This window comes from Podarcis erhardii (assembly GCF_964252035.2).
Source record: "Podarcis erhardii genome assembly, chromosome: 9".
Lineage (NCBI taxonomy): Eukaryota > Metazoa > Chordata > Lepidosauria > Squamata > Lacertidae > Podarcis > Podarcis erhardii.
Window position 1 is genome coordinate 13,149,151 of NC_138512.1, and position 21,993 is coordinate 13,171,143.

General features: G+C 44.9%; 2 protein-coding genes and 1 long non-coding RNA gene across 4 annotated transcripts in view; 2 read left to right on the forward strand and 1 right to left on the reverse strand.

Annotated features, from left to right (window-relative positions):
- SEL1L3 (SEL1L family member 3) overlaps window positions 1–8,939 on the reverse strand; it is a 52,920-nt gene extending 43,981 nt beyond the window's left edge. For both annotated transcript variants that reach the window (XM_081876209.1, XM_081876208.1), the window contains exons 1-3: window positions 8,738–8,939; window positions 4,189–4,756; window positions 1,128–1,254 (exon numbers count right to left, since the gene is read on the reverse strand). In XM_081876209.1, the coding sequence (XP_081732335.1) occupies window positions 1,128–1,254; window positions 4,189–4,756; window positions 8,738–8,812 (770 nt within the window). In that variant the 5' untranslated portion in view covers window positions 8,813–8,939. The remainder of the gene's footprint in view (window positions 1–1,127; window positions 1,255–4,188; window positions 4,757–8,737) is intronic.
- Window positions 8,940–14,843: 5,904 nt separating this feature from the next.
- SMIM20 (small integral membrane protein 20) lies at window positions 14,844–21,232 on the forward strand. The gene is made up of 3 exons (XM_081876509.1): window positions 14,844–15,020; window positions 19,603–19,659; window positions 20,655–21,232. Exons 1-3 carry the CDS (start codon window positions 14,912–14,914, stop codon window positions 20,690–20,692), a joined length of 204 nt encoding a protein of 67 aa, XP_081732635.1. The 5' UTR covers window positions 14,844–14,911; the 3' UTR covers window positions 20,693–21,232.
- Window positions 15,620–17,233, forward strand: LOC309350025. The gene is made up of 2 exons (XR_014160265.1): window positions 15,620–16,339; window positions 17,077–17,233. It is a non-coding gene; the product is annotated as an uncharacterized lncRNA (long non-coding RNA).
- Window positions 21,233–21,993: the final 761 nt, after the last annotated feature.

Below are 21,993 nucleotides of genomic sequence, written 5' to 3' on the forward strand. Positions count from 1 at the left end.
AAATTCATAACTTATCTTAAAAACCATTGTAAACAGTTAAATTCGTTAGTGGGATTGGAATACCCCTCATAGTGCAATGAGAACTATGGATGTAATGGAGATATAAAAATTTTGGATTATTACAAAAGATGCAGTAGGAAAGGTTTAACACAGGCTTCCTCAACTTCGGCCCTCCAAATGTTTTGAGACTACAATTCCCATCACCCCAACCACTCGTCCTGATACCTAGGGATCATGAGTTGTAGGTCAAAAACATCTGGAGGGCCGAGGCTGATGAAGCCTGGTTTAACAGTAAGGGGAGAAGTCCAGGGGATTCGTGGGATTTGTGTTTTTATATAATATGTTGTGGTGTGAGTGTAAATTTTTATATGGAAAATCAAATAAATAAATTTGAAAAGAAGAAGAAACTTTCACATGATACACACTCAAGTACAGTATTAAAATAGTACTACTGTTGATATGTTTGGCAGTCTGGGGTCCTTTGGAGGAAGATCTGAGGTAAAAATCTAATAAATGATTAAAAGAAATTAAAAGCTTTCTATCAGTTGAATATCTATAACTACACGCCCATGTATCTCACAAGCTCCACCAGGAGGTAGTACAGTGGTGCCTCGCAAGACAAAATTAATCCGTTCCGCGAGTCTCTACGTCTAGCAGTTTTTTCATCTTGCGAAGCAAGCCCATTGACGGCTTAGCGGATTAGCAGATAAGCGGCTTAGCGGCTTAGAAAAAGGGGGGGAAAGGAAAAAAACCCCGCAGGAACTCGCAAGACATTTTCGTCTTGTGGAGCAAGCCCATAGGAAAATCGTTTTGCGAAGCTCCTCCAAAACGGAAAACCCTTTCGTCTAGCGGGTTTTCCATCTTGCGAGGCATTCGTCTTGTGGGGCACCACTGTATCAGGAATGTAACGTACAAAACCTGGAGGGAACTGACTGAAGTTTCCTCAGGGGATGCGAACTGCATAAACAAACCCACAACACCCATATAATTTATGACATTTTCCGCGACAAAATAGGATTCCGACAAACAGAAAGGCAGCCAGAAGAGGGAGACAGCTGGAAGGAAAAGAATGCAAGCTTTAAAAGAGCAAAGGCAGTTATTTTTTAGGACATTTTTAATTTTCTTACTTTGGGTAACCGTTCTGGCGCTTTCTGATTATTTCAAGCTCTCTGTTCTCAAATTTCTGAAACTTCTTCACAATTCCCGTCATCTCTCCACCGGAGGCGTATGGAAAGCTGAGGATCTCAATGACATCTGCAAAATGCAATCATTCTTAATGTGCCAGGAACTGCAAATAGCTAGGAGTTATAGTCCAAAAGATTGGGAGGGCACCAGGTTGGGGAAGCCTATATGCCCTATTGTCATAAACGTAAAGGGACCCCTGACCATTAGGTCCAGTTGTGACCAACTCATCTTGCTTTATTGGCCGAGGCAGCCAGCGTACAGCTTCCGGGTCATATGGCCAGCATGACTAAGCCGCTTCTGGCGAACCAGATCAGCGCACAAAAACCCCATTTACCTTCCCGCCAGAGCGGTACCTATTTATCTACTTGCACTTTGACGTGCTTTCGAACTGCTAGGTTGGCAGGAGCAGGGACCAACTCCTATTCTATGCCAGTGCATAGCTGAACACTTAACTTTGCAACACGGGACAGAGGTTATAATTGAACTGCTTTGTAAATAACGGAGGTTAGGGTGAGACTATCTTAACATCTCCCTAGTTTATAATAAGTTACAGTATTGGAAAAGATTATTTGGCAGATAGTGTGTGAGATTTCTGGCTGCTATTTAAGACTGTGGCAATTGTGTGTGCTGCATACTTTGAGATTCCAAACTGGGACAAAAATGAACAGCAGCTTGCCTTCATCCTATGCATGTTTGCTCAGAATTAAGTTCCACCGAGTTCAGTGTCTCAGATGATTTCCCAAATAATACACCAGTAAAAAAAGGTAAAGGACCCCTGACGTTAAGTCCAGTCGCGAACGACTCTGGGGTTGTGGTGCTCATCTCGCTTTACAGGCCAAGCGAGCCGACGTTTGTCCGCAGACAGTTTATCCGGGTCACGTGGCCAGCATGACTAAGCCGCTTCTGGTGAAACAAGAGCAGCGCACGGAAACACCGTTTACCTTCCTGCCAGAGCGGTACCTACTTATCTACTTCCACTTTGATGTGCTTTCAAACTGCTAGGTGGGCAGGAGCTGGGACCGAACAATGGGAGCTCACCCCGTCGCAGGGATTCGAACTGCTGACCTTCCGATTGGCAATCCTAAGGCTCAGTGATTTACACCACAGTGCCACCCGCATCCCAATACACCAGTAAGGTAAAAGGTAAAGGGACCCCTGACCATTAGGTCCAGTTGTGGCCGACTCTGGGGTTGCGGCGCTCATCTCACTTTATTGGCCAAGGGAGCCGGCATACAGCTTCCGGGTCATGTGGCCAGCAGGACTAAGCCGCTTCTGGCGAACCAGAGCAGCGCACGAAAATGCCTTTTACCTTCCTGCCAGAGCGGTACCTATTTATCTACTTGCATTGGCATGCTTTCGAACTGCTAGATTGGCAGGAGCAGGGACCGAGCAACGGGAGCTTACCCCGTCGTGGGGATTCGAACCGCCAACCTTCTGATCGGCAAGTCCTAGGCTCTGTGGTTTAGACCACAGCGCCACCTGCGCCGCAGTATCTGGACCTTATTAAAATAACTGTTCTGGCAATGAAGTACTGAGGGTGAGGGCAACAATGGCTGGACAGCAATGCCAACTGATTCAGAACATTGCACTGGTGGAATGATGTGGATGGGCCTTTGTACGCCTTCTTTGCTACCTACAAAACAGTATAATTGCACTAAATTGTTGCATGGCACAGCGCTGGGCAGGGGAGAGCCACATCAGATAATCCCACATTGCATTACAATTCTATAATTCTACATTGTTCATAAATCTTTGCTAATGAGATCACGCATGGCAGGCAGTTTAATAGGTTTGGCACCATGACATTATCTACAGGATCTAGGTTCCAACATGAATTTTTGTTCTTGGTAGTGTTTACAAGTAGAGATCCACGAGATATCATTCTGCTGTTTGCACACCAGGGTTTGTTCGCGCTTCCTCTTGTCCTGCCACTTTCTCCCAGGAAAGCCCCCCTGTTTACGGCTGAATCAGAACAAACGTCAATTGGTTTTCCCCAACATTTGTTCCGATCCAGCGGGAAACAGTGGGTTTTCCTGGGGAAAGTGGCGAGACAAGCAAAAAACCTCTTGGAAGCAGAAAAACTCTTGAACCTGTGCTTTCTAGTGTGGAGAAATGACACAGCAGCTTTCATATCCCTCTTACAGAGCCAGGATGAAGTTCCTTTTAATTCTGGATGCAGTTTCAAAACAAGTCAAGATCTGAAACCAAGGTCTGATCCTAGCTTGTTCAAACATACAATCATCTAAATAACCCACAGTTCCTTGAGTCCGGATGTTAACAGAGAAGAGTGGTTTGTTTAAAAATGGAAATGAATGGCCCGTTGACTAATATACAATTTCTATGATATTGCAAGTGGGAGTTTAGTCACATACATGCCCTCGGCTTTAACCATTTCATGTGGGCAGGAGCAATGCCTTCAGAAAACTGAGAAGGAGGAAGATCAGATACAGACATACCTTGGGAGTCAAACAGAATCAATTCCGGAAGTCTGTTTGACTTCCAAAATGTTCAACTTCCAAGGCGCAGCTGCTGATTGGCTGGAGGAAGCTCCTGCAGCCAATCAGAAGCCACAGAAGCCCGGCCGGATGTTCGGCTTCCAAAAGAACATTTGAAAACCGGAACAATCACTTTGGTTTTCAATCATTCGGGAACCAAAACGCTCAGCAACTAAGCTATTCAAAAACCAAGGTAGGACTGTACTCAGTTTGGGCAATCTGTCGTCTTTCAACTCAGAGGCTTTCAAATGTCCCATCCCTCTAAGAAAAGCAGTAATGAAAAGGCTCTTTAAATGCTCAGTTAAGGACCTTTGCGACACCATCAGCCAGTAGACAATTCTACTCCCTAAGCTCTCTCCTCGTACGCTTGAAAAATCCACACGCAAAATGTCAATTGAGTCCAGGCTACAGATTTCAAAGATGCGCCACCAGGTGAGCTGAGCACCTTGCTAGTTGCAAATTCATTCACACAATGTGCTGTTCCTCTGCACATAAGAAAAATACTTACCATTCTCATGGGGACACCAATGCATTATGTTTGCCTGCAGCCTCCAGGTATATTCCAAGCTCCATTTCATACACACTCGGTGTTCTTTGTAGGGACGTTCGAAAGGCGGAACAGATTCCAGGAAAGTGTAGTCCTTTGCAATTGCTTGCAAGTAGCCTTCTTTTCGTTTACCTTGGGGGATCCCTCTTTGTTTGTGAATAATCCATGCATATAGTATCACTGTGTGTACGATGACGGAGCGCCTGATGAAATAGTCATCTCTGAAAACCATGCTGTTTGGAAATTTCAAGTTCACGGTTCTGTTTCTAGTGGTGTGGAGATGCTGGTCATTCTCCCACCTCTCCTTATAGACAGACACACCAGTTCTGAATTCCAGTGACGCTATGGCTTCTATAGTAACAGTGCAAGGTTCGGAGCATAAATAGTCAACGGAGATTTCAGTATCGTTGAGAACTCTTTTGTTCAAAACATTCAGATGAATGAAATCTTCGTAAAATACATCAGGTTTGGGGTGCGGAGTGACAGGTGTTGTCAGCAATGTGTCCTTTCCAAAAGATGGCACACTTTTCTAAGGGGGAAAAAAGATGCCATATATTAACTTATTTAATATTTAAGGGCAACTGATGCAAAAGTGAGCTCTAATTATCTTCATTAAGATGTTCCTCACTTAGAATTTTTGCAGAGTTGTAAACCAAATGGTGGTACCTCTGGTTACGAACGGGATCCATTCCGCAGCCCCGTTCGCACCATGAGCAGAGCGCACCCTGCGTCTGCGTGGGTCGCGATTTGCCGCTTCTGCGCATGCGCGTGACGTCATTTTGAGTGTCTGCGCATGCGTGAGCGGTGAAACCCGGAAGTAACCCTTTCCGCTACTTCCGGGTCGCCGCGGGACGCAACCTGAAAAGATTTGACCTGAAGCAAACGTAACAAGAGGCATGACTGTATTTGTGATAGGCTGTGCATAATATTCAAGACATTGGTGGTAATTTCAACAGAATATGTGAGCGGCTGAATTCATCTGAGATTAAACGAACATGGTTTTAAGTTATTATTCTTCAACCCCACTCCCACTGAACAGACAAGAAAATGTCTATTAACTCTCTTAATTAAGAATATAAGAAAAGTACTGCTGGATTCTGCCCAAGACCCACCTAGTCCTGAGCTGCTGGGAGCCTGAAGGACCCTGCCCTGCTTCTCTCCACCTGACAGGCTCCATAAAGGACTGTTGCCTCTGCTGCTGCTGCTGCTGCTGCTGCTGAGCAGAGCAGAGAGGGCTCTGCTTTTGTTATTGTTTTTTAATTTGCTTTTATTTATTTTTATCTATGTCATTTTAACTTGTGAATAATAATAATAATAATAATAATAATAATAATAATAATAATAATAATTAATACCCCGCCCATCTGGCTGGGCTTCCCCAGCCACTCTGGGCGGCTTCCAAAAAAATATTAAAATACTGTAATACATCAAACATTAAAAGCTTCCCTAAACTGGGCTGCCTTCAGATGTCCTCTAAAAGTCTGGTAGTTGTTGTTCTCTTTGACATCTGGTGGGAGGGCGTTCCACAGGGAGGGCGCCACTATCGAGAAGGCCCTCTGCCTGGTTCCCTTGTAACTTGGCTTCTCGCAGTGAGGAAACTGCCAGAAGGCCCTCGGTGCTGGACCTCATTGTCTGGGTAGAACAATGGGGGTGGAGACGCTCCTTCTGGTATACTGGACCGAGGCCGTTTAGGGCTTTAAAGGTCAGCACCAACACTTTGAATTGTGCTCGGAAACGTACTGATTGATATTAATGCTATATTCTTAGTTTTAGATTTTATGATTTATGTGGAAATTGTTTTCCATTTGGTTGTGTACTTTTTGATGTGTTTTATTTATTGCATATGACTTTTGTTATGTTGGTAGTGATGTAAATCTTGTCATGTTGTAAGCCGCCTTGAGCATTGTTTTAACTATGGAAAGGCGGCATACAAATAAAATGATGATGATGATGATGATGATGATGATGATGATAGCCCACTGCTCTGTTATCACAATGGCCCAAAAGCTCAAAAGTAGGAGTTGATTTGGAAGGGGAAAGGAAGGATTGCATAAAGACTGATGCCAAGAAAAAACACTACAAGAGGGAAACATAAATATTTCTGGTACAGTGGTACCTCGGGTTAAGAACTTAATTCGTTCTGGAGGTCCGTTCTTAACTTGAAACTGTTCTTAACCTGAGGGACCACTTTAGCTAATGGGGCCTCCCACTGCCGCCGCGCGATTTCTGTTCTCATCCTGAAGCAAAGTTCTTAACCCAAGGTACTATTTCTGGGTTAGCGGAGTCTGTAACCTGAAGAGTCTGTAACCCGAGGTTCCACTGTAGTAAGAAGGTGTAAAGGAGAAAGAAATATCTATGGCTGCCAACTTTCACCACTGATGCCCTTCCTTAACAGCAGCCCAGCAGGCAGAAATGTAACAGGTGAAGCTATTCACCATAAGCATCATGTCAAGAAAAATTTCTATCTGTAAAAGGCACAGAAGCAAGTTAGAAGAAGAAAGAAGATAGCAACTGATACCACAGTAATGGTAAGCTGCAAACAGAGAATTATAAGTTATTAGGTAGGATAAGAAATTATGAAAAGAGAAGAGTTGCACTGCTTGAAACTACCTCTTCCCTCATGAATCCTTGTGATGCCAACTCCCTGAATTGCAGGAGGCTGAATTTGGGTTCCCTTCCGACTTTACGATTCTATGACTCATTCTATGATCTTTTCCACTCCGTGCCAGATTATCCCAGAGGAGTAGCTGTGAGCTTGCGGCAGCAACAGAGCAACAGAAGAGACCTGTGGCACCGCAAAGGCTACCGATTTATGGTTGCTCCATAGCTGACAACCCTCTGAGATGGGCTCTTTTATCTCTCAATGAAGGGCAAGCAAGCCAGAGAACGGAAGAGTCAGAAGGGATGCCAAGGGTCATCATCGAGCCCAACGCCCTACAAGGTAGGCATCTCAACATGATATAGAATCCTAGAGCTGTAGAATTTGGGAGTTTTCTTTCGTTCCATAGCTGTGAATCCAGGCAAATTGGGGTTATGGCAAGGAGGTGTGGAATGTGAAATAAGCAAGATTTTTTTTTTTCCAAACCCACACTTATCTTGCTATGTTTCTGTCTCTCTTGTAAAACTTAAGAAGGTTATTAAGAACATTCTGTTCTGCGGGATTGTGGCAGGGGAAATTCCTGCAAGAAATACACACGTGGATTATGGTGCTGGAGGAGACTCCTGAGAGTCCCATGGATTGCAAGAACATCAAACCTATCCATTCTGAAGGAAATCAGCCCTGAGTGCTCACTGGAAGGACAGAACATGAAGCTGAGGCTCCAATACTTTGGCCACCTCATGAGAAGAAAAGACTCCCTGGAAAAGACCCTGATGTTGGGAAAGATGGAGGGCACAAGGAGAAGGGGATGACAGAGGACGAGATGGCTGGACAGGGTTCTCGAAGCTACCAGCATGAGTTTGACCAAACTGCGGGTGGCAGTGGAAGACAGGAGTGCCTGGCGTGCTCTGGTCCATGGGGGCAAGAAGAGTCGGACATGACTAAACAACAACAACAACTATATTGCTGTGCTATGGCTTTGGGGGGAAAATGTACAATGAAATCTTGGTTTCAAAAAGGAGGGGAAGAAGAAGAAGAAGAAATATGCACAACTTGCAGACTTAACATAGAGAATAAGAGAACAAGAAGAACTTACACTTAGAGAAGATTGGAAAGCGCTTATTGAATATATGGGGAATAATTGTGTACAGCTGAAACCGCTGGCAGCATTAAGATGAATTCAACAGTGTAAATAAGTTTTGATGGGTGCAATAATGGAATACTAAATGGTATAGTTTTTGTAAAACATGTAGGGATGTCTGATATGCAGTGCTTTTCTTTCTTTAAAAAATGTTTAGGGGTACTCTCATTTTCCTACTCATATTGAAATACAGTGGTACCTCGGGTTAAGTACTTAATTCATTCTGGAGGTCCGTTCTTTACCTGAAACTGTTCTTAACCTGAAGCACCACTTTAGCTAATCGGGCCTCCCGCTGCCGCCACACTGCTGGAGCACAATTTCTGTTCTCATCCTGAAGCAAAGTTCTTAACCTGAAGCACTATTTCTGGGTTAGCGGAGTCTGTAACCTGAAGCATCTGTAACCTGAAGCGTATGTAACCTGAGGTACCACTGTTCTGCCCCTCAATGAGGCCAAACTTAGATTCACAAAATGTTTAGGGGTATGCGTCCCCCCCCCCAAAAAAAAGGCACTGATATGTAAAATGAACCATGGAAAGAGAAGAAAGGAAGTCATGGACATCTTAAGGATGTAAAATGAGTATTTTAGTTTGTAAAACAGAACATGTAATAAAAATTATATAGAAGGAGAAGGAGAAGGAGAAGGAGAAGAAGTGAAGTGAAGTGGGCGCCAGGCACCCAAACCGAAGGCACAACAACTTTGCCCCCCTCTCCCCCAGGCGAGCACCCACCTGCCCACCCCACGTGGCAGGAGACCCGAGGAGCCAACTCACCAGGAGCAGCCAGAGGAGGTAGAGGCATCCGGCAGCTGCCCGGAGGCGCACGGTGCGCCCCACGGCGCTCTCCATGGCTGCGCCCGCTTCTCCTCCGTCTCTTCCTCGGGGGTGACTGGGCCGAGCCGGGAAACCCTGTCCCGGAGCGCGATGGGTGTGTGGCAGTGTTTGCGACACGGATCCGGCTTCCTGGCGGACGATGCCTCCGGCTTGGAGGAGGAAGCAGGAGGAGCCAGCCGGGCGCGGCAGGTGCGCCCTGGGCTCGGCGCGCCACGGCGGCGAAAAGAAAACCCCGATGGTGCGTCTGAGCGCGTGCAGAGGATTTTTTTCCCCGGCGGCTGCAACCAGCTGTCAAGGGGCGACCGAGAATCGTTGCTAACTGGGCAGGGGACCCGAGGGTCATCTAGTCCAACCCCGCGCAACGCAGGACTCTCAACCAGATCGGACATGGCAGGTGGCTTGGAGCAAACTCTTTCGGGCTGAGGTCCCTTCGCGCACCCCCCATAAAATATTCCAGGGGGCTGCCCCCCCCCCCGAGTGCCATTCAAACAGTGTGTCTTGTGATCGATTATGGGGGGCGGGACTTACCTGCCCCCCCCCCCATATTTTAATTCAAATTGGCACCCCTGGTAGGTGGCCACCACCTCTCCTTCCATTGTACTAATGGGTTGGGTCCCTCCTCCCAAACAAAGAACTCCCTGAGACATTAAAGCACCCCTGTGACAAATCGATAAAGGTTTTTCTGTGCCTCCTGTATTACTGTCGCGAATTAAAGTCTGTCCAGTCCTGGAATTGCAGAGGGTTGGAGTAGATAACCCCTGAAGTCCCTTCTAAAGCAAAGGGTGTTGGTACGCCGATGGCAGCCCTTTTCTTTATTCACCTAAGCAAAGACACGCACGGAGACATTTAATAGAAAGCTGAGCATCCTTAAGACCCACTGGGCTGCCTCTCCCCCAGTGAGTGTGCAAAGGATGGTGCGCGGAAGGTTAAAGATGCCTCTGCCAGCCATTCGGAGATTTTAAGTTTTTGAGAGGTCCAGATGAAGATGCTGAACCCCGAAGAGCTACAAAGGAGGGTTGTGGCTTTTCAGCGCTAAAACAGCATGCTTTGGGGTGCAGTAAAGCCCCAGATCTGGCACCTTCACCGGCAAGAATGTTAAAGGTAAAGGGACCCCTGACCATTAGGTCCAGTCGTGACCGGCTCTGGGGTTGCAGCGCTCATCTCGCTTTATTGGTCGAGGGAGCCGGCACACAGCTTCCGGGTCATGCGGCCAGCATGACTAAGCATGGTTCTGGCGAACCAGAGCAGCGCACGGAAACGGCATTTACCTTCCCGCCGGAGCGGTACCTATTTATCTACTTGCACTTTGACGTGCTTTCAAACTGCTAGGTTGACAGGAGCAGGACTTGCCGATCAGAAGGTCGGTGGTTCGAATTCCCGTGACGGGGTGAGCTCCCGTTGCTCGGTCCCAGCTCCTTCCAACTTAGCAGCTCGAAAGCACGTCAAAGTGCAAGTAGATAAATAGATACCGCTCCAGCGGGAAGGTAAACGGCATTTCCGTGCGCTGCTCTGGTTCACCGGAAGCGGCTTAGTCATGCTGGCCACATGACCCGGAAGCTGTACGCCGGCTCCCTTGGCCAATAAAGCGAGATGAGCGGCGCAACCCCAGAGTCGGTCACGATTGGACCTAATGGTCCCTTTACCTTTACCTAGACACAATGCAAGAGATTTGTAAAGAGGAGGAAAGAAAATTTGCAGCAGAACTTCAGGGAGGTGTTTGTAACCTTTCCCTGCAATGTTTTTCCTGTTTAAATCATCACACACAGAGATAGAAACCATATGAGCAACTACTGTATATGTTTCCCCCTGCAAGGCAAATAGCATTTAATTAAGGGAAACACTGCAGAGGGGTTAAAGCCCCCCATGGGCTCCTTAGTGAACCCTCTGTTGTGGTTTTTTCTTTTTAATTAAAAGCAGGAGATCTTGCTCACATCAAGCACTACAACAAGTCTGATTTAGCTGCAAGTGTGTAAAGAATAATGTGCCATATTTGGTAGTATTTTCTGGATTTTCCTCTGTTTAGATTTGTCATCAAAATGAAGACGAGAGTCAAGCTAAAGTAGAAAATGCTTTTTTAAAAAAAAAAAAAAAAAAAAAAGAATCGCTCCCTTTCATGTGATGGGAAGTAGTAAAAGAGAAAAGATTTTCCCCTTGAAAAGATTTTATCCAGCCTCAGCTGACTTTATGAGAGGCTTGAACCGGTTGAGCAGGAAACGAAACCATATTCCACCGCAGGAGCGATCTTCTCATATTCTTGGCCCCATGCCCTTCAAGCAGCCTCCCCCCATGCTGCAAAAACAACCAATGTTGCAATTGTACACCCTAAAATGTGCATTGCCATTGCCATTTAATATAGTAAAATTGAAAATGGGGGAGATAGCATAGAACAGTGACTTGTCAAAGTGTGTTCTGACATACGCTAGGGTTCTGAAATATACTCGGAGTCAAGAGTGGATTTCATGCTCTTTATTCAGCTCATAGTGTTGAGGAGGAATGGAAGTTCCCCCAGAATGTCTGCTTTATATACATTATTTACACAATGGGCTCCACGTGATTGGCTAATTCCGGGATTCTCCTGTAGGCCAATCAGGTTGTGGATTCACTTCCACCTGGAGCTGGATTGGGTGGCTCCTGTGGACCAATCAGACTGCTGCATTCTGGATCCCATTGTTCTAGGACCAATTAGGCTGCTGCATTCTGAATCCTATTGTTCTAGGACTAATCAGGCTGCTGCATTCTGAATCCTATTGTTCTAGGACCAATCAGATTGCTGCATTCTGAATCCTATTGTTCTAGGACCAATCAGACTGCTGCATTTTGGATCTTATTCAACTCAGTACATAACACCTTCCTCAGAAGCTTATAGGTTGTGATGATTCCCCAATGAAGAATACAAATAATGGCAGGCAGCGTTCACTGTAAGACAGATTGCCTATCCATTTTCTCCTGCCATATGTGTGCTGGTGGCTGTATTCAGTAATGAGGGAAGGCAGAAGGCAGATCAGGAAAACCTCAGATGTCCAAACTGTTTAGCAATAGCAAGTCCTAGTGTTGTGCGTCTTTCTGCCTCGGCACTCTCCTTCACCTGTAAAATATTGCCGATATAATGTTGTTATCCAAATTTATGGTGCAGCCACATTGGGAACTGTGTACATTTTTGCGTCATCTCACCTCAAAAAGCATAACGCAGAGTGGAAAAAGGTTCAGAAAAGGGCAACCCAAATAAATGATCAAGGAGGTGGAGAGGCTCTCCTATGGGGAAAATTTGCAGCGTTTGGGACTTCTTAGTTAAAAGGTGAGCAAGAGGTGCCATGATAGTTTATGAAATTATGCATAGCATGGAGAAAGTAGATGGAGGAGCCTTTTTCTTAGGGCACTTGCAATTACCGATTTTGTGGTTTTATATCTTGATTTTGTTCTGTGAATCACCTTGAGACCCTCGGGTATAGGGCGATACAGTGGTACCTCGGGTTACATACGCTTCAGGTTACAAACTTGGCTAACCCAGAAATATTACCTTGGGTTAAGAACTTTGCTGCAGGATGAGAACAGAAATCATGCTCTAGCGGTGCGGCAGGAGCGGGAGGCCCCATTAGCTAAAGTGGTGCTTCAGGTTAAGAACAGTTTCAGGTTAAGTATGGACCTCCGGAATGAATTAAGTACTTAACCCGAGGTACTACTGTATATAAATTCAATAAATAATAACAATAACACCACATCTGTTCCCCTCACCCCCTGCCCTCCAGCAGGGCAAGATCTGCTCTGAAAACGAATCCTGCAGTGTTATGTACTGAGGTGAAAAGGATCCAAAATGCAGCAGTCTGATTGGTCCTAGAACAATAGGATTCAGAATGCAGCAGTCTGATTGGTTCACAGGAGCCACCCAATCCAGCTCCAGGTGGAAGTGAATCCGCAACCTGATTGGCCTACAGGAGAATCCCGGAATTAGCCAATCACGTGGGGCCCATTGTGTAAATAATGTATATAAAGCAGACATTCTGGGGGAACTTCCATTCCTCCTCAACACTATGAGTTGAATAAAGGTAAAGGTAAAGGGACCCCTGACCATTAGGTCCAGTCCTGACTGACTCTGGGGTTGCGGCGCTCATCTCGCTTTATTGGCCGAGGGAGCCGGCGTACAGCTTCCGGGTCATGTGGCCAGCATGACTAAGCCACTTCTGCCGAATCAGAGCAGCACACAGAAATGCCATTTACCTTCCTGCCGGAGCGGTACCTATTTATCTACTTGCACTTTGACGTGCTTTCAAACTGCTAGGTTCGCAGGAATAGGGACCAAGCAACGGGAGCCCACCCCATCGCGGGGATTCGAACCACCATCCTTCTGATCGGCAAGTCCTAGGCTCTATGGTTTAACCCACAGCGCCACCCGCGTCCCATGAGCTGAATAAGGAGCATGAAATCCACTCTTGACTGAGTATATTTCACACAGAAACAAAACCTGGGGAACAACAGCCTGCAATCTACTGGTCCTTCCTTTCCCCATTTTCTTGGCTCAGGGAGTGCTCCCCCCCCCCAAAAAAGCAAATAAACATGTGCTTGCTGTTTCAGAAATGGTTTTCAGATGAAGACAGTGCCATTAGTTTTAGCAAGTTAGTGAAGGGCTTCTCCTGCATGGATTTATTTATCAAGGTGCTGGGAAAACTGAGTGAACATTCTGATTTGTTTGGACAGAGGAGCCTGCAGGATCAAGCCAGGGCCATTCAACGCGGGACAGGAGTTTCCCCTCCGAGGGGAGCAGCAAGCATTTTATTTGCTCAGGGCGGAGAGCTGCTCCAACCTGTTGCTGTCTCTTTCTACGAAAGGCTGAAAGAGGGAGCAGAGTCAGCACAAGGGACACTTATGCACCGATTGTGGGGAGCCTGGCTGGGTGCGCCCTTCAGAAATGTGCGCCCAGGGCAAATTTTGTTGTCGTTTTGTCGTTTAGTCGTGTCCGACTCTTTGTGACCCCCTGGACCAGAGCACGCCAGGCACTCCTGTCTTCCACTGCCTCCCGCAGTTTGGTCAAACTCATGCTGGTAGCTTCGAGAACACTGTCCAACCATCTCGTCCTCTGTCATCCCCTTCTCCTTGTGCCCTCCATCTTTCCCAACATCAGCGTCTATTCCAGGGATTCTTCTCTTCTCATGAGGTGGCCAAAGTATTGGAGCCTCAGCTTCAGGATATGTCCTTCCAGTGAGCACTCAGGGCTGATTTCCTTCAGAATGGATGAATTTGATCTTCTTGCAGTCCATGGGACTCTCAAGAGTCTCCTCCAGCACCATAATTCAAAAGCATCAATTCTTCGGCGATCAGCCTTCTTTATGGTCCAGCTCTCACTTCCATACATCACTACTGGGAAAACCATAGCTTTTACTATACGGATCTTTGTTGGCAAGGTGATCTCTCTGCTTTTTAAGATGCTTTCTAGGTTTGTCATTGCTTTTCTTTGAAGAAGTAGGCGTCTTTTAATTTCGTGGCTGCTGTCACCATCTGCAGTGATCATGGAGCCCAAGAAAGTAAAATCTCTCACTGCCTTCATTTCTTCCCCTTCTATTTGCCAGGAGGTGATGGGCCCAGTGGCCATGATCTTCATTTTTCTGATGTTGAGCTTCAGACCATATTTTGCGCTCTCCTATTTCACCCTCATTAAAAGGTTCTTTAATTCCTCCTCACTTTCTGCCATCAAGGTTGTGTCATCTGCATATCTGAGGTTGTTGATATTTCTTCCGGCAATCTTAATTCCGGCTAGGGATTCATCCAGGGCAAATTTACTAAGATGCATTTGGGAAGATGCCACGATTTTTTTTATTTCCTCCTCTGGAAATCTCCCAAGAGTCGCATCCCCAAAAAGAAGAGAATTTCCAAGGTCCCCTGTGATCAGCATCGTTGCACGAGAGACCTGCAAGCTAAGGCAACTTTAGGCGGCAAGTCTGCACGTCGTTTCGCGGACTTGGGCTGTTTCCGTCCTCCGCCGCCAGGGGGCGGTCAAGGGAACTCGTTGCTCCTCTGTTCCGAGTGAGTCCGCTCTTCGCTCTTCCTCGCCCGGAAGCGGAAGGAGTTTCCTCCGAGGGCGGGAGGGGAGAGAGGCCGTGCTGGGCTCCGCGGCGTCTCCTCATGGCTCGCGTGCCGCGCACGCTGCTGATCTTCGGCGGCTTCGTGGCCGTGCTGGGGGCGGCCTTCTACCCCATCTACTTTCGGCCCCTGATGCACCTCGAGGAGTACAGTAAGTCGAGCGGGGAGCGCGTTCTGCGCACGCGCGGCCTTCTGCCGCTTGACCGCAGCCCCGCCCCTGTTCGAATCTCAAAGGAAGGAAGGAATGGCAAGCGGCCGCTGGCTGCGCGCGCAGCTTTTCCTCAGCGCGGCCTTTTTCTGCCTACCCCTCCCGCTCTCCGCTTTACCTGACGCGGGAGCGGAGCTGCACGTGTGAACCCGACATCGAGGGTCTTGTCACGGACCCGGGTGCAAGATGACGAGCCGCTTTGGGCGATATGAAGGGAACTTCAGAACTCCCTGCCTCTTGAGAAATCAGGCAGGCGCCTTTGCTGTTTTTTGGTTTTTTTAAAAAAGGCGCCTGCTGACAAAAATTCTTACTATTAGAAAAGCCTATCCAGGTGCTCAGAAAGCTGAGGGGATGTTTGATCCTTAAAAAAACAAAAAACGTATTTCTCCCTTGTAGGTTTTTTTAATTAGGGGTGTATATTCCCCCCCAGTAAATAACAACAACAACAACAATAATAAAGTAGGGTTGTAGATTTCCCCCTCAAAATAATAATAATAATAATAAGAAGAAGAAGAAGAAGAAGAAGAAGTAGGGTTGTAGATTTCCCCCATCAATATATAATAATAATAATAAAGTATGGTTGCAAGAACAACAACAACAATTGCTATTATTATTATTTCAGTGAATCTACTGCGCCTACGATTGAGTCAAACACAGCTCTCTGACTTTGTTACCTTTTTGTTTCAATCAATGGAAAACATTATTATTTCTATTATTTCAATGGAAACACACCCACACCCTGGGTGTTGTAGAGGATAGAACATTCCACACAGGGATTTGTGATTTTTTGGGGGTGGGGTATTTGGCTACCCTGAGTTACAGTGTAAATTGGCTTCTTTGGGGGAGGCAAGTGAAATGGTCCCCAAAACAGCCTATAAGGCTTTTTCTGCCTTAAAAAAAAAAAAAAAGCCTTATGCTTCTGAACACAGTGAATGGGCGTTTCTAGTTTGTACTATAATTGCTTGATTGTAAAAAAACAAAAGCCCCAAACAAACAAAAAACCAGTATCCTAGATGAATTATGTCATAAATCTACTTCTGAGTAAATTGTATAATGAAAAGAGCATCTCCCTGTATAGGACGTTGATGGTTCAAGTGTCATGTTCGCCATCACCTATGATACAACTTCAAATCTCAATTTAGTGGACGGAAGAAGCTTTGCCTTTGAGGAAAAAGGAAAGCTCTCTCCAGGGTGCTGATACCCTAAGGTTCATTTACATATAAAACTTGTCACTTTAACTGTGCAGTCGTTAAAAAATGAATGTGCATGCATCTCTAATAATAAAAATAGTAATAATAAATTTTTATTTATACCCCACCCTCCCCAGCCAAGACCGGGCTCAGGGCGGCTAAAAACCAATACAGTGGTGCCTCGCAAGGCGAACACCTCGCAAGACGGAAAACCCACTAGACGAAAGGGTTTTCCGTTTTGGAGGCGCTTCGCTAAACAAATTTCTCTATGGGGTTGCTTCGCAAGACGAAAAAATCTTGCGAGTTCCCGTGGTTTTTTTCCGCTCCCCCCCCCTTTCCTGAGCCACTAAGCCGCTTATCAGCTGTTCCGCTGATAAGCCACTTAACAGCTGATCGCTAAAAGCCGCTAGACCACTAATAGCGCTAATCCGCTAAGCTGTCAATGGGCTTGCTTCGCAAGACGAAAAAACCACTAGACGAAGAGAATCGCGGAACAGATTCTTTTCGTCTTGCGAGGCACCACTGTAATAAAAACAAGTTGATTAAAATACAATTTAAAAGATTAAGATACAATATTAAAATAATTAGGAAGCAATCTTATCATAGGAGAAGAAAGGAAAAAGAAAAAGAGGGAGGGAATTAAACTGATTCTGAGCCAAAGGCCAGGTGGAACAACTCTGTCTTACAGGCCCTGCGGAAAGAGATCAGATCCTGCAGGGCCCTGGTCTCATGAGGCAGAGCGTTCCACCAGGCCGGAGCCAGTGTTGAGAAGGCCCTGGCTCTGGTTGAGGCTAATCTAACTTCCTTAGGAAAGAGAATCTCTAGAGAGAATCGTGGTCACCCCCTTTCCAACACGTGCAAATGCAGTGCAATGCATGCACATTCCTTGTGCATGAAAGTGGGCGTGTTCCTCCCAATAATTGATGGGGATGTGGGAGCAATCCAAATTAATGTTCAAACATATTTTTTTTTTTAAATCCTTCCAGTAGCACCTTAGAGACCAACTGAGTTTGTTATTGGTATGAGCTTTTGTGTGCATGCACACTTCTTCAGATAGCTTCTTCAATTTTTTTAAAATGTTTTTTGGACTACGGCAGACCAACACGGCTACTTACCTGTAACTCAAATTAATGTTGCTATTCCTTTTGAAGGAGGGGGACACTTGTCTCCCTGGCTGGCATGCAGGCACATTGCACACAGTACAGTGGTACCTCGGGTTATATATGCTTCAGTTTACAGATGTTTCAGGATACAGACTCCGCTAACCCAGAAATAGTACCTCAGGTTAAGAACTTTGCTGCAGGATGAGAACAGAAATCATGCTCTGGCAGCGGGAGGCCCCATTAGCTAAAGTGGTGCTTCAGGTTAAGAACAGTTTCAGGTTAAGAACGGACCTCCGGAACGAATTAAGTACTTAACCCGAGGTACCACTGTATTTCCTTGGGGTGATGTTCTACTAGGACCGTTTTGGTTTGTGCAGCTGGGACTGTTGTGTTCAGGACCTGATTCTCATATATGAAATACACAAACAGGAGCAGAAGCATTTATGACTGGTACCCATACTCGTCATACCATGCTCTCTATATATGCGTGGGGAGAAGGTACAGCGGTACCTCGGGTTAAGTACTTAATTCGTTCTGGATGTCTGTTCTTAAGCTGAAGCACAACTTTAGCTAATGGGGACTCCTGCTGCTGCCGGAACACAATTTCTGTTCTCATCCTGAAGCACTATTTCTGGGTTAGCGGAGTCTGTAACCTGAAGCGTATGCAACCTGAAGCATATGTAACCCGAGGTACCACTGTATTTCAATCCTTCGACATCACAAACCAAATCATAGCTGTCAACTCTTCCCTTTTCTTGTGAGGAATCCTATTTGGAATAAGGGAATTTCCCTTTTAAAAAAGGGAAACATTGACAGCTATGAACCGAATATGCTTTGTGAGTTTCTGTTCTCTAATTCTAATCCATGATGATTAAAATGTGAAGTTCAGCTCTGGAAGTAATTTTATTAAAAATAAAATGGGCAAATTGCACAGGCAGTGCTTTCTATTATAAAACCAGCAGAGGGAGCATTGACTAATTGCAGTCTGATTCCAGAGCCTCAGTATACTTACACAGTAGAAATGAATGGTACATATAATACCGTCCTGACTATCTCTTCCTTGCTCCCTAAAGAAAGAAGGCATACATTGGAAAGATGGTGAGAAGGAATAATAAGTACAGTAATACGAGGTTGTATTTCTGACAGTGGTTCAAAACCTTTAGCATTGTATCTGACACAAGAATGTTACACTTCCTACTGTGAATATTCCTTTCTGTTACAAACAGAGTCAGATGATTAATTGTTGAAGATAAGCAAAGCAGTAATAGTACACAGTTCAGGCTCTTCGGCCCATTTTTTCCTTTTACTTTGTTATCTGATTTTAATATATTTTCCCAGCATTTTCATTTACTATGGTGCTAATGTTTCCTGCCCACAAATCCAGTATTTGTTGGTGCTTAAGCCAGTAATTCTCAAGCTGTGTGCTGCAATAAATACCTCAAGTCAGGGGTCAGCAACCTTTTTCAGCCGCCGTGGGCCGGTCCACCATCCCTCAGACCATGTGGTGGGCCAGACTATATTTTGAAAAAAATATGAACAAATTCCTATGCCCCACAGATAACCCAGAGATGCATTTTACATAAAAGCACACATTCTACTCATGTAAAAACACCAGGCAGGCCCCACAAATAACCCAGAGATGCATTTTAAATAAAAGGACACATTCTACTCAGGTAAAAAAACGCTGATTCCCGGACCATCCACGGGGTAGATTGAGAAGGCGATTGGGCCGCATCCGGCCCCCGGGCCTTAGGTTGCCAACCCCTGCCTTAAGTAATGAAAGATACCCTTGGGAGCAAAATACCTACTTATAAAGGAGGCTGCATCCTTGAACAACTTACTACTCTGCCCGTATCTCTTTCTCACCAGCTTCAGTGGTTTAAAGTTATTCTACTGTGTCTGCCTGTGCGATAGGATCATTCCGTTACCCTGAACATAGAGCAGAATTACATGCCTTCAGAGGAGGCACATCTAAAGCTTGTGGGGAGTCTAGACAATAGACCAGGCTCCCCGCCGTAGATAGTTGCCCTTCATCTTGTGCTGGATGAGGAAGAAGAGGATGGAAGAGCCGGGTGAGGGGCAGTTTTGAGTCAGAAAAGTGCCTCTTATATTATTTTAGAGATCGCGATTAGGGTAGATGGGTGTTTTGAGCAGGCTGGTTTCCATCATTTTCTTCCCACACTAAGGGATAAATGTACTATCTTACCTACTGTAATGTTTTGTGTTTACCAGAAAAGGAGCAAGCAATAAATCGAGCTGGTGTTATACAAGAAGATGTTCAGCCTACAGGTATAACTCTAAACGCTTAGTTGAGCTGTGTTTATGTAAATTATGTATATCTTAATACTGTATTCCAATTCCAAAGAAGTTGACATGCAAAGGAGCTAATTTAGGAATTCATCCAAATGACCTTTAGTACGTTTCTAAAACGATTACTTAGACAAGTACAAGGTGAGCCTGTTTCATACAAAAAAAGATGCAACTGGATATGAATGCTTCAGTACAAAGTATGAATGCTGTGATTCAAATAAAAGGGCATCTGTATGTGTTTTTCACTCTGTTCCACCTTTCGACTACAAGCAGAGGTTATTGTACAAAGATTGGACTATAGCTTTTAAGTATTTTGGTGAGAAGCAGAGTTATCGATATACACAGATCCCCTTCATACCAGGTCCAGAACATTGTATTCTGTACTAATATAGTCATATGCTTGTGCAAGAAATTCTGTAAGAAATTACCTTTGATCTCAAAAGAACTATTGAAAATACTGTTCTATCTTTCTTTCATATAATTCTGGTAATAGTCACTTTATCTATTTGAATGAGTAATATTCCAACTGGTGTTCTCAATTGCAACAACTCAGTAAAAAATATCCCTTTCTCGAGCAAGATGATCAAAATGTTCAGATTATTCAGAGGAGGCAAATTATTGTGACTCATTTCAGTCTGCATTCATGCCTAGTTTTGGCACAGAAAAAGTTTTGTTTGCCCTGATGGATGGCTTGCATTAGGAGAAACATGGGGTGTGTAACCCTGTTGATTCTCCTTGAGCTCTCAGTGACTTGATAACATCTGTATGCTGTCCTATGCATGTGGGACCAAGAAGATCACATTCCATATTTCAGAATCTCTTCAGACATGGTCCTTGTCCAGTTGTTCAAAATATGTAATGTACTCACATGTATAACTTCATTCAGAGAAGCTAGGTTGTAGAGAATACATACGTTTATTGACATTACAACAGCCTTCTAAAATGCTTTTTTATCTCTCCTGTTTTATCCAAAGGATTAAAAGTATGGTCTGATCCATTTGGAAGAAAGTAAGGACTTCTTTGGGTAGGATCTCACCAATGAATGTATTTTCCCTTATTCCATCAGTGATGCTTCTGGTTCTTTGAGTCAACCAAGATCATGCAGAAAAAGAACTCCACATGTGGAATTGTTTTATAATATCACTTTAAATAAAGAGCAGTAGCAGCTGTTGGCTCTCAAGAGATAAAGCCCACTTTTTCCCCAGTGATGTCGTAGGAAACGCTGCACTGAATGTTTTCTATTAAGCAAATGGAATTACTGCCTTTTTCTTCATTGGAGGAATGAAGGAGAATTGCTTTGGTGAATGTACTGTAAACATTACCAGAGTAGATTATGGAACTAATGAGGTGTGTGAGAGTTTTAAATTATGTACATTGATTGTAACATTTGGATTGAACTAAACTGTAGTACTGTAGTTCAGTTTTCATGGATTTTGTTGTTGTTAAGAGAAAAACTCAATTTCAGATAACTTATTAATGTGTAATCTCGCTGTTCAAAAGTAAAGATTTGGATTCATTGACTTATTTCTGTATATAAATCTCTTGAATGACTTTACATAGCTTTTTGTCTTTTCCTGGAACTTCTGTAAGTAGTTCTTTTCATAGAAAACCTGGCAATGCTTTAATTTTTTTCTACTAACCTGGTTTCAGTTTGAAACTGCGGGAATGGCCAACTACTGTCTTCTCAAAGGTCACTCTAGTGTCCAAACAGTGGTCCATATGTCATAAATATATGTGCTGCACAAGCTGACATCCAAATGGGTCAGTTGGCACCTTGTAATAATATGGCCTTGTCCCTATAAACTGACAAATGAGTAACCAGTTACATACAAAATTCAAATGAGATGCAGTATTGTTGGCAACTGAGTCTAGAGAGAATGGAGTGCCCCTCCAACAGTGAAGTCAAACTGCTCTGTTAGCAGCATTGAAGTGACCTCCCTGGGTCGCAAGCCTGAGTAGTGTGCATGGAGGTCCTGGGCGGCCTGGACAACAAGACGTCCCTCTCAGCCTCACTGGTGTGGTCCAAAGGAAAGCAGAGCAATACACTTGGCACAGCTTGGCTGCAGGAGTTGCCAGAAGGAGGCTTACAAGGTGCCATACAACCATCTTGGAGACTCCACTCTGGATTTGTATAGGGTTTACTCCTGAAGCTTCTCTTGAAGATATCCCACAAGCAGCAAATGTTTAAGATCAGAATTCTCCTTCTCCTAGATGAGCGACTTTCCCGGTTTGACAAGCTCCATCTGCCCCTTACTTCCGTCTACAGCACGTGCAGAAACCACCTTATTGACCATTGGACCCACTATTGGTCTT